General features: G+C 41.2%; 1 protein-coding gene across 4 annotated transcripts in view; it reads right to left on the bottom strand.

Moving 5' to 3' along the window:
- LOC107997489 (longitudinals lacking protein) overlaps positions 1–16655 on the bottom strand; it is a 103727-nt gene that overhangs the window by 19960 nt on the left and 67112 nt on the right. Inside the window, exon 7 of one of the 4 annotated variants that reach the window (XM_062079547.1) lies at positions 1076–4550. The exons of 2 other annotated variants lie outside the window; for them this stretch is intronic. In XM_062079547.1, the coding sequence (XP_061935531.1) occupies positions 4084–4550 (467 nt within the window). In that variant the 3' untranslated portion in view covers positions 1076–4083. Of the gene's footprint in view, positions 1–1075; positions 4551–15148; positions 16447–16655 lie in introns of those variants that run through there. One more of the 4 variants, XM_062079548.1, reaches the window with a different exon arrangement.

Raw genomic sequence — 16655 nt, forward strand, 5'->3', positions numbered from 1 at the left:
TCGAACAATGATTCTAACGTGACGATTTTTGCGCCGCTATAGATGTCGCGCCACTCTCGTCCGTTTAACGTAAGGATGGAACGTTACGTCTCTCCTTACGTCTCTTTTCTTTCTGTCAATCGTCAAATCCCTTTTTTCTTTTTTCTCATTTTTCCGGGAGAAAAATGATGAAGAAAAAAAAAGAAAAAGAAAGAAAGAACGGAAAAGGATGGGGAGAAAATCCACCGCGCGCAAGGATGTGGGAGCAATATCATCGTGGTGAATTAAAACGTTTTATTATCACTCACTGTGTACAATATTATCGTAGGAAAACGATCCGTCCGTTTGATTAAAAATCGATGAATACCTCACAGAGATTCGTTCACAGAGAGAGGAGGTATTTTTTCACCTCGTCTCGTAATTGAGATCGATCACGCAAACCTTCTCGGTCGGGTGTTTCTTTCTGATGTGACAGTAGACCTGCGACGTTTGCTTGCTCTTCAACTCGCAATAAGGGCATTTGAATCTCGGTTCGTACCCGCACTCGTACTTGTAATGACGGTTACGGTTACTTTTCAAAGTGAAACCGTGTAGACATCTGGGACAGTAATGAAGCAAACGATCCTGGATCCCTGTCGTGTTCCCGGGTTTTGACGTGTTCATCAGCGAGTCCAGCATGGTCAGATCTGAAAAAGAAAAAGAAACAACGATCGGTGAACCTCCGTCCGAAATGATTTATCTCGTACAACGAATAAAATCGGGAATCCTCGCGTTTCTTCTTCCCTCATTCTTGTCGATCAAGTCTGTTGGCCTGATAAGAGGAACACGATCTCTTGGTAATTTTTTTTTCTTTGCAATCCACAAAATAACACAATAGGGGAGGGAGGAATGTCGTTAGTATCGCTGAATAAAAGCAACAAAAAAAAAAAAAGAGAGAAAGAAAAAAGAAACATTGTAGCATCGTGTACCAATAGGTGACAAAGAAGTAAGAGAAAAACAAAGTAGAAAATTGAAAAAAGAGAAGAAAAAAAAGAAGAAACACGATTAAAATGGACACAATGTATGCGCAATCAAGCGAGTAGATAGAATATCGATGGAGTGTTTAAACATCGATTTATTATTTGTATTTTTATCTTACAATTCCACAGCGACGACGATATACGATCACAAAACATGGTGGAAACTGGAGAGAATAGCAATTATTTAGACATCGAGTCGTTAATGTCGCGAACATTTATTTTCGTAGTCGAAGTCCGAAATGGTAAACTTGACTCGGCCGTTACGCGACCGAACGGATTAATAATGAACAAAAATTTGTTCGTTACGATGAAATGGGGACGCGTCTTAAACCCGGCTTCGATCGGGCCTGCGTGTTACACAGAGTTATTCGATAAACGCACTTGACGCTACAACATCGTTAATAATATATATATCACAGCAACAAAAACAGTCGGCCACTAACGTCGAACGTCTAAGGTTTTTAAATAAAATTTCCAACAAATCGAGGAAAAAATCGAACGCAAACGCTTGAACCGTACACCATCGACCATGCTTCACTTTTTTTTTATACATTTCGATAATTTTTTTTTTTTTTACGCCTAAATTTTTTTTTTTTTAGTTTTATCCGTAATTGTTTTATAATAGATATAATAATGGAATGCTTGAAAATTGTGCAAATTTTTAAGTCATCATCATTATTATCATCACCATCATTATCATTATCATTATCATTATCATCATCATCATCATCCCTTCACCGGACCTTAACCTTTCATTCCTTCGCGAAACGAAAAAAAGGAAGAGAGGAAAAAAAAAAAAAGAAGAAGAAGAAACCAAAAGAACACAACGTTTGCCCCGACCGCTTCACCCTGTACCATTCAGTCTTGACGTGAGAAACGTACTGGCGGATCGAAGGGTACGCTTTTCCACTGCTTCCTCTCTGAAACAATATACGCCGGACGCAGTATCATTCGAAACAATTTTATTTTAATATTCGATGAAAGCACGTTCGCTAAATTACTTTTTTTAAATTTCCTTTCTTTTTTTTTTATTTTTTTTTTTTTTTTTTTTTTTTTTTTTTTTTTTTTTTATCATACTACCCGCTCGATACCATGAAATCGATTAGATCGATTTCTTATCGCTATTATGAACGTTAAGAATGCTGTTATTATCGTTTATTATTACTGTCGTTCTTATCGTTAAATTCTTCTTTCTTACTTTCCTACTTTCATACTTTCTTTCTCACTCGCTTATTCTCACTCTTTCTCTCTCTCTCTCTCTCTCTCTCTCTCTCTCTCTCTCTCTCTCTCTCTCTCTCTTTCTCTCCCTCTCTCTTTCTCTTTCTTACAAAACGCGCAACATTATCTAATAGGACGTCTAGGAATCGAAGAACGTTTCACGCGATAGCGTTTCGTGCGCATCGTGGAACTTTTTCTTTTTCTTTTTTTTTCTCTTTTTTTTCCTTTTTTTCTTTTTAACGTAGTTGTACTCGAAACATCGTTATTCGCTCGAATATTCCTCGGGCATTCCGAGGGCACCTCCTCCACATAAATGGTGGCGGTGGAGCCCTATCGTATCAATAGAAAAAACACGACGAATTTCAACGTGGAACAAACCTTATAACCAATCGACGATTTCGCACTCGATAATCCTAAAAATCGAGATTTTTTTTCTTTTTTTTTTTTATTATTTTTATTTTTATTTTTATTTTTATTTATTATTATTATTATTTTTTTTTTTCGTTTGAGCATTGTCCCGATTCCACGTACGATAAATATCCCGTAAAAACGGTCGTTCCCCCTAATTTTATAAAACATTTAAAAATTCGATAACAACGGAAAATATATATGTATATAATATATATAATATATGAATAATATTTATATATATATACGCGTGACGTGTTATGTGAATGTTTTGTGTATATATATATATATATATATATACACATGTTACATATGTTATATATAAGCATATGTGTATATGTACGCGTAATAAGTTTTATCCTTCTAATCGGGAGAAAATTAGCAAAAAAAAGGCCGCGCTCGTTCGGAGGTACTACGTTTTCCGATGCGAACAGATCGAACCCATCCGTGGACCATGTCCAAAAAACCGACGACAGAGATCTCTCACAGCCGGTTTACGATAAGTCTTGGGAAGATTTTCAAGTTTCCCAGGTCGTAAGGAGTTGGTAAATATTTTATTTCTTAATCAATATCGAAGACTTTTAAAAGATCAGCCAAAAGAAGAGGCGCAGCTTCTTTTATATAAACACGCTGCCTTTTCTTCTTTCCCCAATGACCTTTTGATCGACACGGAACCAATTTCCTTAAGACTTAGGACTCGAGGTTTTTTGGAAGCAACGTTGCCACGTTGAAGAATTTGCTAGAAGAACTCTATCTTCCTACCTTCTCAACTTTATCCCCTCCACTCTCGGTAACGCTGCTTAGAAGTTAGGACTTAGGGATCTGGGATCAGCGTTGCCACAAAAGATTTCCTATACTCCTGTATTCTAGCTATAATATCGCTACTATCACATTACTAAATATCTCAACTTTTTTTTTTCCATCGTTCCTTCCATTCGATGGAACGCTGCTTAAGAGAACTTAACGCTATTTCCAAGTTTAGAACTTGGAAGATCTAGAATGCCTTGTGCATCGACTCCTTATTAATTAAGAATTTAAAGCTTAAGATCCGGGGAGTTGGGATTAATTACAACTCGAAACGTGAGATTTAGGGATTGGGGAAAGGACCTATTGCATACCGACTGTCAACTGTTTGGAATGGAGATCGAATCCGTCATAGGCACGGATGGAGGGAGCCATTTGCGCGAAGAGTCGGCCGATCGTTTATATATACAATTGTAGCATAAAATAAGCCGGTCACTCGCATCCCCACCATTCTCGGCCGCCTTTTTTACGACACAGCGAAACGTAAACGACCCCCCCAAATAAGACACGCTCTCACGCGCACGCGCATGCACACTCTTTCTCTCTCTCTCTCTCTCTCTCTCTCTCTCTCTCTCTCTTTCTCCCTCTCTCTCTCTCTCTATGTATATATCTATAATAATTCGCGTCTTCTCCGGATGGCCGACTTCTATATCCTTCAATTCTCGTATTTGAGGTGTACCACGTGAACTTTCTGGCCCGTGTGCCTCGATCTTATATGGGACATTACGTTGGACGTTTGTTTGCTACGAAACTCGCAGTAAGGGCACTGGAATCTTGGCGCTTGGCCGCACTCGTACTTGTGGTGCCTGGTCATGTTCCCCTTGACGGTGAAGCAACGGCCGCATTTCGGGCAGGGGAACGGCTTTCTGAAGCAATCCGCGAAATTACCCTTCGCGTACGTGCTCCTTTGCCTACCAGCTTGCGCGTGATAATTAGGTAGGGGCGTCACGTAACCGCCACCGAAATCTGGCTGGCCTGTCGTCGTCGTCGTCGTCGTCGCTGCCGCCGCCGCCGCCGCCGCCGCCTCCCTGTTACCGCCTCCTTCTGAGTTCTCGAACGCCTTGCAAGATTGTAAAACGAAGTTTAGATCCAACTGTGGGGCCGCGGCATAGAAACCTGAAACTTCAAGATCGGCCGGTTAATCGAGCTTCGGGGGAGGAGAGGATTTCATATTGGGGCGTATTGGTGCTTTCGATTCATTTCGATTTATAAAGAGATATTGGTCGATGCTTTGATGGGACGAGATAAAAGGATTTCGTAAAAGGATTTTGTGGAAGAGAAAGAGAAAAAAAGATAGAGATAGAGAGAGAGAAAAAGAAATCGATCGCCGTCGGTCAGAATCGTTGTGCGTGCACTGCGATCGAATTTTTTTTGGATCCTGTCACATCTTTTTTTTTTTTTTTGGTGAATCGGATTTTTGGTCTTCGGTTTTGGTTTGGTTTGGTTTGGTTTGGTTTTTCGTCGGAGTAAAGTAAGTTTTGATTCGGATCGCGGCATGCTTCGGATCGACGACGTTGGGAACGGAAAAAAAAAAAAGGAAGAATACCTTAAACAAGTTGCGGATGATCTTCTAGATGAAAACGTCGAGCCATCATATCGATCATTTCCAGAGAGCTCACTCTTTTTTTTTCTTTTTTTTTTTTTTGTAATTTTTACTTTTTTTCGTTTCTCAATTTCAAAAGCGCGATTATTAATGAACTTTTTTTTTCAATTATCTAATATATATAGTATATATATATATATATGTATGTATGTATATATATATATATATATATACATATGTATATATATATATAGAAAGAAAAATCTTAATCTATGCATTTTAACGATAATTATTAAAAACTACCGGAATGAAGATCGTTGTGTACCGTTATCTTCAGGTGGTGAGAACATCCTTGTTGTTCGGCTATCCGTTTCAGACACCGAAAAAAACGCGTAAGAAAGGTTGATACTCGAACAATCTTTTTTTTTCTTTTTTTTTTTTTTTTTTTCTAGCAGAAATTCGCATAAGAGAAGGATTAAACTACGAAGAATCGTTGCGTTTTATATATTTTCTTTTTTTTTTCTTTTTTTTTCTTTCGCATCAACAAGCATGCATATTTTACTTGAAAAAAAAGTAAAGTTTTATTTATTTTTTTTTTTTTCTTTTTTACACGAAACATCCTCGATAACGACGGATTAATCTCTTCTTCGTTTCTGAATTTCGTTTCTCGAAATGGAATCTCGGCAAATAGACGACTCCGTTGAGAAATACACGTCTCTACAGAAAAGCGGATTAATAATGTCGAAACCGACATCGGAAATAATATTTAAGAACACACACTGAAACTGCATTTAACTGATGGATGGACGATCGTTGGCAACGAATCAATCAAACGAATCTTCACAGCTTCATGTCGAAGATGAACACTTCCTCTTCAGGATGTTTCTTCCTGATGTGGGCGTAGACAGGCGACGTTTGCTTGCTCCTCAGTCCGCAGTACGGGCACTGAAATCTTGGCTCGTGGCCGCACTCGTAATTCACGTGACGATCTTTGTTTCTCTTCAAGGTGAAACCACGACCACACTTTTGACACTGAAACGGCTTCTTCTTGTCGGAGGCGTTTATCTTTAAGCCCCTCCGTTTCACCGTTTTCCCAACCGATTCCAAACAACGTTTCCCCATTGCTCCCGATCGGCTCTTGAAGATTAGGTTTTGTCCGAGCGGGGGCGGTAGAATATGGAATCCTGAAACACGGAGACATACAATACTGAACAGCAATACTCTCGACCGCTGTACAGAATAATGGCTGTACAACTTACGGAGTTTTGCCCACCCCTCGTCGAACGAACCAACGAACGAGGTTCCGCGGGGACTCGGACTGTTCCGAGTCGAACGAGCAAGATGCAAAACTCGTTTCCTCACCCCTTATTCCAGGGAGCGCGAATATATTTCTTTTTCTTTCTTTCTTTTTTTTTTACAGGATCTCGAAAACTCCCTCCCTCTCGAGAAAGCATGAAAGAGAGAAAGAGAGAGAGAGAGAGAGGAAGAGAGAGTCCCAGAGTTTCAAAAATTTGAAACTCGACAGAATCGATCTGGAAGATTGGGTATTTCTCGCGATGAACGCGTGTCCATCGAGGAGACTCCAAAGCTTACTCCTCGGAAATCGGAATTCCTCTTATTCGTCGTGAAAAAAAGAAACAAATACGATCTTTTTCGAAGGAAATGTTCGTTTTTTTTTTCCACCCCGAATAGGAGAATAAGGAGCACCAACGGAGCAGCTTTAAAAAAAAAAAGGCGCGAAACGCGTTTCTGACGCGCTTCTTCAAGATCTTCTCCCTCCCTTTTCTTCGCCCTCCCTCTCTCCTCCACCTCGCCTGCTCGTTAAGCAAGCAATTAGGATTAAAAATCGAACAGGCGCGGGACACGCATACCCCTAACTCCAAGTTCGACCGATCGATAGTAGCAAAGGGTAAACCGTAGGACGATTGCGAAACGATTGTTCCCGAATTTTCGTGTCGAATCTCCCCTTTTTCCACGGTGATTCGAATCGTTAAAAAACAGAAAAGGGAGAAACGAGTCGGTCGAAAACGCACACAGAAAATCTGAAAGAAAATCTTGAAAATATTGATTCAGAAAGGAGCTTTTGTGGAATGGATGGATGGATCTCGACACTCGAGGGACAAGGGACAAAGTTTCTTTTTATTTCTCTTTTCCTTTCTTTCGTTCCTTCGTTTCTTTTTTATATCTTCGATCATTCTCAATCACAATCGTTCACCTTTTATTAATATCGAAATATCGATGACGGGTCGGGAAAAGGGCAATAAGATCAAATTGCTCGATTATGTCAAAGTTTTTCTTTTTTTACAGCCGGAAGAAACCGTTCAGCTTTCGATCCCAGAACGTTTGGCTGAGCTGGGGATGGTGGACCCGCAGGTGGCGTATCATGTGCGACTTCTGGTAGTTCTTCATCGTGCAGTGGGGGCACTCGAACCGCGGCGGTTGCTTGCACTGATTCCTCAAATGGGACAGCATCGATTTCTTCCATTTGTAGAGATTACGACAACTCGGGCACTCGTACATCCCGTCCCGCCTCACGATAGTGAACACGCGGCCGGAACGGGCGTGGAATCGCTCCACCTCCGTTCTCTCTTTACCCCTATCTGAAACAGATACACAGACGAGCAGAGCGTTATTAACGGGGAATCATCGGGGAATCAACGCCATTTTTCTTTTCTTTTCTTTTCTTTTTTTCTTTTTCTCTTTTTTCTCAACGAATCTTCTTGTCAAGCGCAGTCCTCTCGAGAGGATCCCTCCTCCCCGCCGAAAACCGAAATTTTCGAGGGGAACGGAGAGGGGAGAGTAAGGGAAAAGTAGAGAAACGACGAGGCTTCGGACACCTTCTTCTCGCGTCTTCTTTTTGTATCGTTCCAATGGAAAGAACAGGTAGAAAAAAAAAGTCCCTAGCAGAGGAAGATGGAAGGTGGATCGACACGATGATTCTAATTGTGAAATGGAAAGTTTCGTATAGTATATTTATCGTTTATCCAACGATATTTCGTGTACCATTTCCTGATGTTTAAAAGAAAAAAGAAAAAATTACGAGACGAGTGTATTCACGCGAACGAACATTGTAAAACTTTGTGATTTTTCGCGATGATTACAGGCAAAGATTTATACGATGTTCGTTTCCGTGTAAACAACGCGAATATCTTTCGCCTCCTCGATATTTCTCTTTTTTTTAAACACTCGAGGAAACGTTGGTCCAATTTTTCCAAATTTATCGTAGGTATAAACGTAAACATATACCGCAATAAAAATTAAAATCACCGTACAATTTCCACATCCACTTGGCTAGGTTTTTTTTTCCCCCGAGAAACGAGAGAAATATCTTTCTTTCTTTCTACAAACCTGCGCTGTCTCGGTGTTCTCTTCCATTAACCGTCGACTCCTTTACTTAGAGAAGACACACTTATACACGTTAGAAGATTACATCACAATATTCCTCCGCTGTCGAGCCAAGAAAAAAAGAAGTAAGGAGCTTTGAATATCGATCATTTTATTCCCCTTCCTTCGTAATCCTCAGAAAAAAAAACAGAATTACGAGGATCGCAGAGATTCCGAGAATTCGCGAAGAGCATCTCCTCCTTTTTCCTTTTCGAAAAAACGGGCGCACAGGTTTTTCACAGGTGTCCTCTTACGGCAATTAATTAATGGAAACTGTTTCTGGACGAAGAGAGAGGAGGCGAGATTGAATTAATCGATTATTATTAAATCGATCGAATTAATCGGTTCGATACTGCTCCTGGTGGTAGAGTTTCGCGTTGGTCGCGATATCGATGCAGTACAGCTCGTATCTCGGGTGGAACGTTCGTATATGGGTCCACACGTTGGTACGTTGGCGGAGGTGGTGCTTGCAGTAGGGGCACTCGAATCTCTGCGGCGTCCCGCACTCGTACTTGAAGTGGCGTATCATGTGGCTACGGTGTTTGTAGCTGCGCGAACAATTGGGGCAGGGATGTCGTCGATTTTCCTCGCCGGCTCGTCCCCAACCGGTGTCGCTACTCGTCGGCCGCCCGCTTTCTCGCGCCAATTCTGAAAAACAGGAAAAATTTTCCAACGATTAGTGGCGAAGGGAGGAAATCGTGGCCGAACTCAGGCTCTCGAACGGGACACCTTCTTCCTCGTGTAACAACTCGTCCCTCTTGATCGGCTTCTCGTTCGACTTCGGGTAGATCGAGAACTCGATCGAAGAATTTTATTAATTACATTTTGTTATCGATCGAGTACGGTCCTGAATTATCGAAACGAAACGAAAACGGAAAAAGAAGAAGAAGAAAAGAAAAAGAGGATGAAAAATCTTGATGCGACCTTCCTTTTTTTTTTTTTACTCTTCTTTATCCTCGAAACGAACACGAAAGATAGAAAAAACGAAAAAAAAAGGTGGAGAAGGAAAGGCGGAGGCCGTAACTATCGCTAAGATTACAGAATCTCGTTTATTTTCTATACAATGACTACGAATATAGAAATATACACAATATGAGGAGAAGAAGGGAGCACGGTCGGTAAAATAGACTACCGAATCCACATATATACATGTACATATATGTATATGTACACACATATATATATACGTGAATATCGATCCGTAGAAGCGTAATTTCGTAAAGCGTTAAGGAGTGAGGCGAAACGCGTCGCACTTCCTTGGATGGTTAATTCGGGACAGAGAGAGAAATAGAGAGAGAGAAAGAAAGAGCGAGAGAAGTAGAGAGAAAGAGAGGAAGAATTAACGGGCGCGGACGGACTGCGTCAACTGTCTCACCCCTGTTGAGTGTCCAGAGCGTATATCGGCCAATTGCTATGATTGCTCTTGATGTGCGAGTACACATGCGACCTGTGTTTCCCTGTGTACATGCAGTGCGGGCATTTGAAACGGGGCGCCTTACCGCACTCGTACTTCAAGTGCCTGTGGAGGCCGCGATACCACTTGTAGGTCTTCTGACACTTTGGACATTCGAAGTTTCCGCGCGAGGCTGTGTTCACAGGTTGATGGATACTGCTGCTGTACCGTCTGCGCCTTCGTTCCGGACCCACAACGGTCAGGTAAGGCAATGTGGACAGGTTGAATATCACTGTAAATTACACATGTAAAGTAAATTGACAGGTGAGTCAAAGACAGGTGTTGATAGAACGTTATCTCGAACATAATAAGAGAGCGGTATGTTACGTTTCAACGTTTCCCCTGTTCATTTCATTTCATCTTTTCGTCACCTTTCGTCTCGGTTGTCTCGGTTACCGGACAAGAGTTACGGCTACGTTTCGAGATAGTTAGGAACAGATGCTTACGCAACCATCCTTCGAAACTGTGATAGAAAGAGTAGACAACACTTAGAAGCAATGATTTTTTCTTTTTCTTTTCTTTTTTTCTTTTTTTGGATTTTGGTTTGTAACCAAAGTTCCAAAATGACGCGATGGATAATGGATCTATTCAGCTCGGCCTCGATACGAGTTTCTCGCGAGTAAACGAGGTGCTTTCAATGTGCAAGTCGCTTGTTCTGAGAAATATTCCGTCCACTTGCGAGAAATATTTTCGAGAGAAATATTGTCTTGTGTTCCCCAAACGGGATAAACGAACGACGAGTTTATTGAGCCGTTGGTTTGGGATAAAGAGAGATAGGGGGTTGGAAAGGATTGCTATTTTATTCTCTGTCTTTCTTTTTTTTGTATAGTTAAAAAAATGAATATTATAGAGATGAGAAGAAGGCGAGACACACTTTTTTGTTCATACCTATAACATTCTTATTCTCTGCACGATTAAAAAAAAATACAAAAAAGAAACAAGCACGAATTCGGCCACGATGAAAAACCTGGATGACCGTCGATCGACGAAACACCTGAAACCAAATTGACCGATAATAATTAGCTGAATAAAGACCCTTTCGTCACCATCACCACTCACCCACTCTCTCCCTGTAAACATTACCCCAATTTGTGGGGTATAAACTATCGGGGAACAGTAGTGGGATGAAGAGACTCGAGACGCATTGGGATTGAAGAATTTGAACTTTATTCGATTGTTGTGACACATCGAGACACGGACACGGGGGGATGGCGGGTATTCGGGAGGGGGGGAAGGGAAAATAACGAAGTTGTTGCGAATGATATATATACATATATATACACACACACATGTATATATATATATTTTCAATAGAGCCGTTTGAAGCACAACACTTGGCCAGGATGATACTTCCTGATGTGGGCGTATATGTTCTGTGTGAACTTGGAGGGCTTGTCGCAGTAAGGACACTGATATTTCGGCGCCATGCCGCACTCGTGACGCAGATGCCGCGTCATGTTTTTCTTTAGGGTGAAGCCACGGTTGCACCGTGGGCAATAGTGACTCTTGTTCACCGAGTACACTTTCCGCCTCTTCCTGGTTACGCTCTCGCAAACACCTGAAATATCGAATAGAGCGTGTTAGCGGTGAACAGTTGTGAGCGCTGGTTTTATTTTTTTCCCGGTCCAGCAGGCGTGTGCGCGCGCGTGCATCGTTTCCGAATCGTCGTGACACATAGAGAAAAAGTAAGAAAGAAAGATTTAAAGGTGGATCCTCTTTGTTTCTTTTTTTTTTTTTTTTTTTCCTTCTTTTCTTTTCTTTTCGTTTCATTTCCTGGAATATTCGATAATAACCGGAGGGAGAAACACAATTTCGAGGATTTCGAATTTCGTTTTCGAGGGGATGAAAATCCCTTGTATAGCGACGCCTGATCAAGAAGCAGAAGCTGCGCGCGGGACGAAGTACCGAAGAGAGCAATGCGACCAGAGAATTACAAGAAAAGACACATATGTATATATATTTTACATCGGAGGAGACAAATGTGAAAAAGAAAAACTGCCTTACTTTTCTAAAGTCTTGTCTCGATTTCGTATATCGATTTCTCGGGACAATCGGAATTCCCTTTTCCATTAGAATTCGTCCCTCTATTTTTATCCTAGTACCATTCGATGCAGGTGTATCCTGGAATGCATTTTTGTTCGTTGGTTTTGGTTTCCTCAAAAACACACAGGGAAGAAATTTCCAAATTTCGAGATATCGTCCGCTTTTGTTTTGTTTTTTTTTTTTTTTTTTACATGGTTTCTAAATTTCTACGAGGATTGATCGAGGAAAAGAGTTTTATGGCGTGAGCTTTGTATCCGGCATGTCTCGATCTCACGTGTCTGTAAATATTGGAGGAGCATGAGGCTTTCATCTCGCAGTAAGGACACTGGTAACGATGCCCCTGTCCGCAAAAGTAGCGCAAATGCCTGGTCATGGTTGTCTTCTGGGTGAAACGACATCCGCAGTTGAGGCATTCGAACCTTTTACGCTCGTTCGGGTGATATCTATACCTGTCCAAGTAGTTTTTCTCCGACGTATAACCGACATACCCCATGTTGTTCCATTTCAGGTAACGCTCCCCTTGGTAATTACCTGAAAACATCAATACGAATGATGGTTAATCGAGGTTAAAACGGGTCACGGGTGGCCAACAGTTTTGTACCGTGCAATAGGGAAACGTTGCTGGAGGAACGCTGTCACGCTGTGATAGAAAAAACAGAGCGAGAAAGAGAGAGAGAAAGAGAGAGAGAGAGGAGTAAGAATGGTGTATGGGAAAGTGGAAGAGAGATAGAAGTGATTGCAGAGGGCGCCATATATACTCGTGTAAACGGAGAAGAAAAACGGGAAGGAAGGTTAGGATCGTCTCAATTTGGATACAGATGTGTGTAACACGTATGTGTATAATATATATATATTATACATATCACACGCAATACGCTGGATCGTAACGCGATGGAATTGTTAGGAATAGATAAAAACAGCTTGAGCTGAAAGTTGATCGAGTTTTTAATCGTTATTTTCAAATATGTTTACATTATGCTTACGAGATCCTTTACAATTCGTTCGTTCGCGATATCGGCGAGATATCGCCGGGGTTTCGAACACGCAATTCAGCGAATGCTCACGTTCGACGAGTGACTAGAGAGGAAGAGAGAGACAGAGAAAGAGAGAGAGAGTAAGAGAGACAGAAAGAGAATTGCGACGATTAGGAGAAAAAAATTCCATGATAATACAATCCTATATAATTCGAAACGAAATAGAAAGAATTGTTTCGTTTCGAAAATTCGAATATTATTCTCGTTCGGCGAAACGGGCGATACGACACGAGCACGAAAATCTTGGCAAGCTTGAGGAATCGAGCGTACGATTAGAAAAAGAACCGGTTCGGGGAAAAAAACACCACGTTGTTTCTTTTCTCGACGACAAAATGATTCGCGCTGATCTAATCGAAATTCGTTCAAACAAGTTTATTGTAATAAACCTCTTTCCCCTCGTGGTAACGGCTTATATGATACTTGACGTTGGACGAATACGTGTAACATTTGTTGCAATAAGGACACTGGATACCACGTATACCGCACAAATGACGTATGTGATAATTGAGATCTTTCCGCCTTTTGAACCTCTTCCCGCATCGATTGCAGTCCAAATCGTTGCCATAGAGATACGCATCCGAATTTTTCATGCTACGAATCTTGTATTTCTCTTCGCACGCGTGCCTCACGTGGAACGTCAAATCTCTTTGCTTGGGAAACGTCTTGCCGCACTTCGAACACTCTATAGCGTTCGTCCTTGTACGGGACGTCGAGTATTTCCATTCTGAAAATTAAAAACACAAACACGATATGTAGAGCAAACGTTCTCGAGAGCTTCGATACCTTCGAGACTTAGCAAGGTAAAAGGAGGGGGAGGTATTTCGTCCCCCTTTCGATCTCTATGTGGTCCCCCGCTATGTGTATACGTATACGTGCACGTGTGTACGATATCATTGTGTACGATACATGTGTGTGTGTATGCGTGCACGTGTACGTATCGGGAAAGTGAGAAAAAAAATATTAAATTCCGTAGATTGAAGCGTAGATATATAATCTACAAGCGTTTGTTTACACAGTTACACCTAAATCAAGACAAGAAACACCAAGGAAACGATGGATAAGATTTCTCTCCTGTGAATCCTGACGGAAGACGAGATTCCTTGCACACGCTCCCATCCACGCATTCACACGTTAACTGAAATTACGTACTCGTACCCATCATGTATAACTTGACGCGCATGCGCGGATCGCTATTATTTGGAATTTAAAAAAAAAAAAATTGAACGATTAAATTGAGAGGGTAAAATTGAAAGGGTGATGAAAACGAGGGATGAAAGTAGCCAGTTAAATTCGATTCCGTTCGATTCATCTTTTTTTCTTCTTCTCTTATTTTCTTTTTTTTTCCCTTTTTTTTTTAATGGTTCTAGACTATATAATACTTCACCGAAAGTCTCGGGACACCGTTCAAAACATTTTGTTTACACCGACTGGCAATTTAGGATGCCATCGTCTGATGTGCCTGTAAACGTTCGAGGATGAGTTGTCCTTCTTATGGCAATAAGGACACGCGTATCTAGGGATCTGGCCACACTTGTGCCTGATCAGGTCCCACATCCTTCGGAATCCCGCGTTGCACTTTGAACAGATGTAACTCGAGACACCGGCTTGCGTCCTCACGTTTGGCCATTCCAATATCCGTATATCTGAAAAGAATCAGGACAATTAGTCCTGCGCCGATCGATTCGCTACCGTTTTTTTTTTGTTTTGTTTTTTTTCTCTCTCTCTCGAAAACTATATACGCAATATATCGTCTCGGCCAGGTCCTGCGAACAAATCTCTACGCGTTTCCTCACTTTGACGGCCGCCATTTTCCATACCCATAACAGATCCTTGGTCGCAAATTTTCTTATAAATCATTTCTATAAAATTAAACTTTCTACTTTTTGGAATTTCGATAATTATCGTTATTATTATTATATTATTATTATTATTATTTACAATTTATAAAATATTTTAGAGAGTGATACACGACGGTGACCATCAAAGTGTTAGGAGCTTGATGCGGACGAGCGACATCTGGCAACGTTGCAATTCCTAGCCGCGGCAATTTTGAATTTCTCCAATATCCAAGATCATCTTTGTCATCATCGTTGTTAAAAAGATCGCTCGCTCGTCTGCATGTTCGACAAGCGCAACTAATCGCTACCACGATTGGAACAAAGTACGCAACAAAGTACAAGTACGAACAAAGAGAAAAATAAAAGTGAACGATGGAGACTCCTCTTTTCGAAACGAGATTTTCCTTTTCCCTTTCTTTTTAATCAATCTCAATATCGTTCGGCATGCGTTCTCGATCTACGAATTTTGCCTCGTGCTCCATCGGATTCTACACAAATACCACGCATTTCCAAATCTAATCGAACGTCGTTCAACACGCGTTCAAACACGCGTCTCTATGTATTTATGTGTATATGACAAGGAAAAGAAGGATAGCGATCGAACGAGTATCTGGAATGATTGAAATTAATTTTATCCTCGAAAGTTTATACTACTAAATTATATGTATATATATATGTGTATGTATGTATGTGTATGTTTGTTTAAGTGTATGTATATGCACGCGCGCGTATATGTATATATATATACATAAACGTTTGGAGTCATTTTATTAAGATAAACGATACAAATCGATGTATCATTACTTCGAAATCATTATTCGTCGGCTCACGATACGTACTCGATGAAATATTCTTCAATTTTTCTCTTTTCTCTTTTTTCCCCTTCTTCTTTTCTTTTTCCTTTCCCCTTTTTCGTCCTGCTCTTTCTCTCTTCTTCCTCTTCTCTCTTTCTCTCTCTCCCTCTCCCCCCTCTCCCTTTCTCGTTCTTCATCAACTCTTCCAATTTTCTCTAACATAAAAATTTTTACATTTGTCTGCGAAAAATATGGAAATATACATATTACACACGTATTACCGACATAGCCTCTATAGTTTCTAAAGCTTTACATTTTTTTTTTTTTATTTCGTCATCTTTTTGTTTTTTCGAAATCTCCGTTCTTCTCCTTCTCTCCGAAGAGATTTTTTCTTTCGAATTCTCTTCAAATCGTCATCGCGCACTGAATTACCAAACGGAGGAGGGAGAGGAAGAGGAGGAGGAAAGGGAAGGCGGTGAGGATTCGATCATATCGAAACGACGCGAGGAGGAGAGGGAAGAAAAAGGAAGGAAACGAAAAATTACAATGATCCACAAAATAAATAAATTTCTAATTCCTATGCACGATCACAGGCATCCCGTCGTGTCTCATCCTGATGTGCTTGTAAATGTTGGACGAACACTTGTCCCTCTTGCTGCAATAAGGACACTTGAACCTCGGCTCCTTGCCGCAATCATACTTCATATGTGTTTTCAACGTTTTCTTGTACGTGTATCCCGCGTTACAAATGGGGCAGTGATAGGACATCTTTCCAGAATTCCAGAACGAGCCGTCTTCGTTCTTGATCGCGGCTCTCCTTCCCCTGTACTCGACTGTCGCCCCCCTCTGATGGTGATGGTGGTGGTGGTGGTGGTGGCCGTGGCCGTCCAGCGCGCTCGACTCGTCGTAGGCTGGCAACGGCAACGCCCCTACGAACAAGAAAACAGAGGCGACCGTTAGAGCGCTAGGGGCGGGGGAGCCGAAGATGGTCGAACGAAAACGGTATAGATGGGATAGAGATAGAGCGATCGTCGTGATCATGGTGATTCGAACGAATCCGAAAACGAAGGAGGAATCCTGTGTCGTCGGGACGACAACGCCTCTCTATAAAAAAAAAACCCTCCTCTCCTGCCTCTGT

Source organism: Apis cerana, linkage group LG9 (genome assembly GCF_029169275.1).
Source record: "Apis cerana isolate GH-2021 linkage group LG9, AcerK_1.0, whole genome shotgun sequence".
Lineage (NCBI taxonomy): Eukaryota > Metazoa > Arthropoda > Insecta > Hymenoptera > Apidae > Apis > Apis cerana.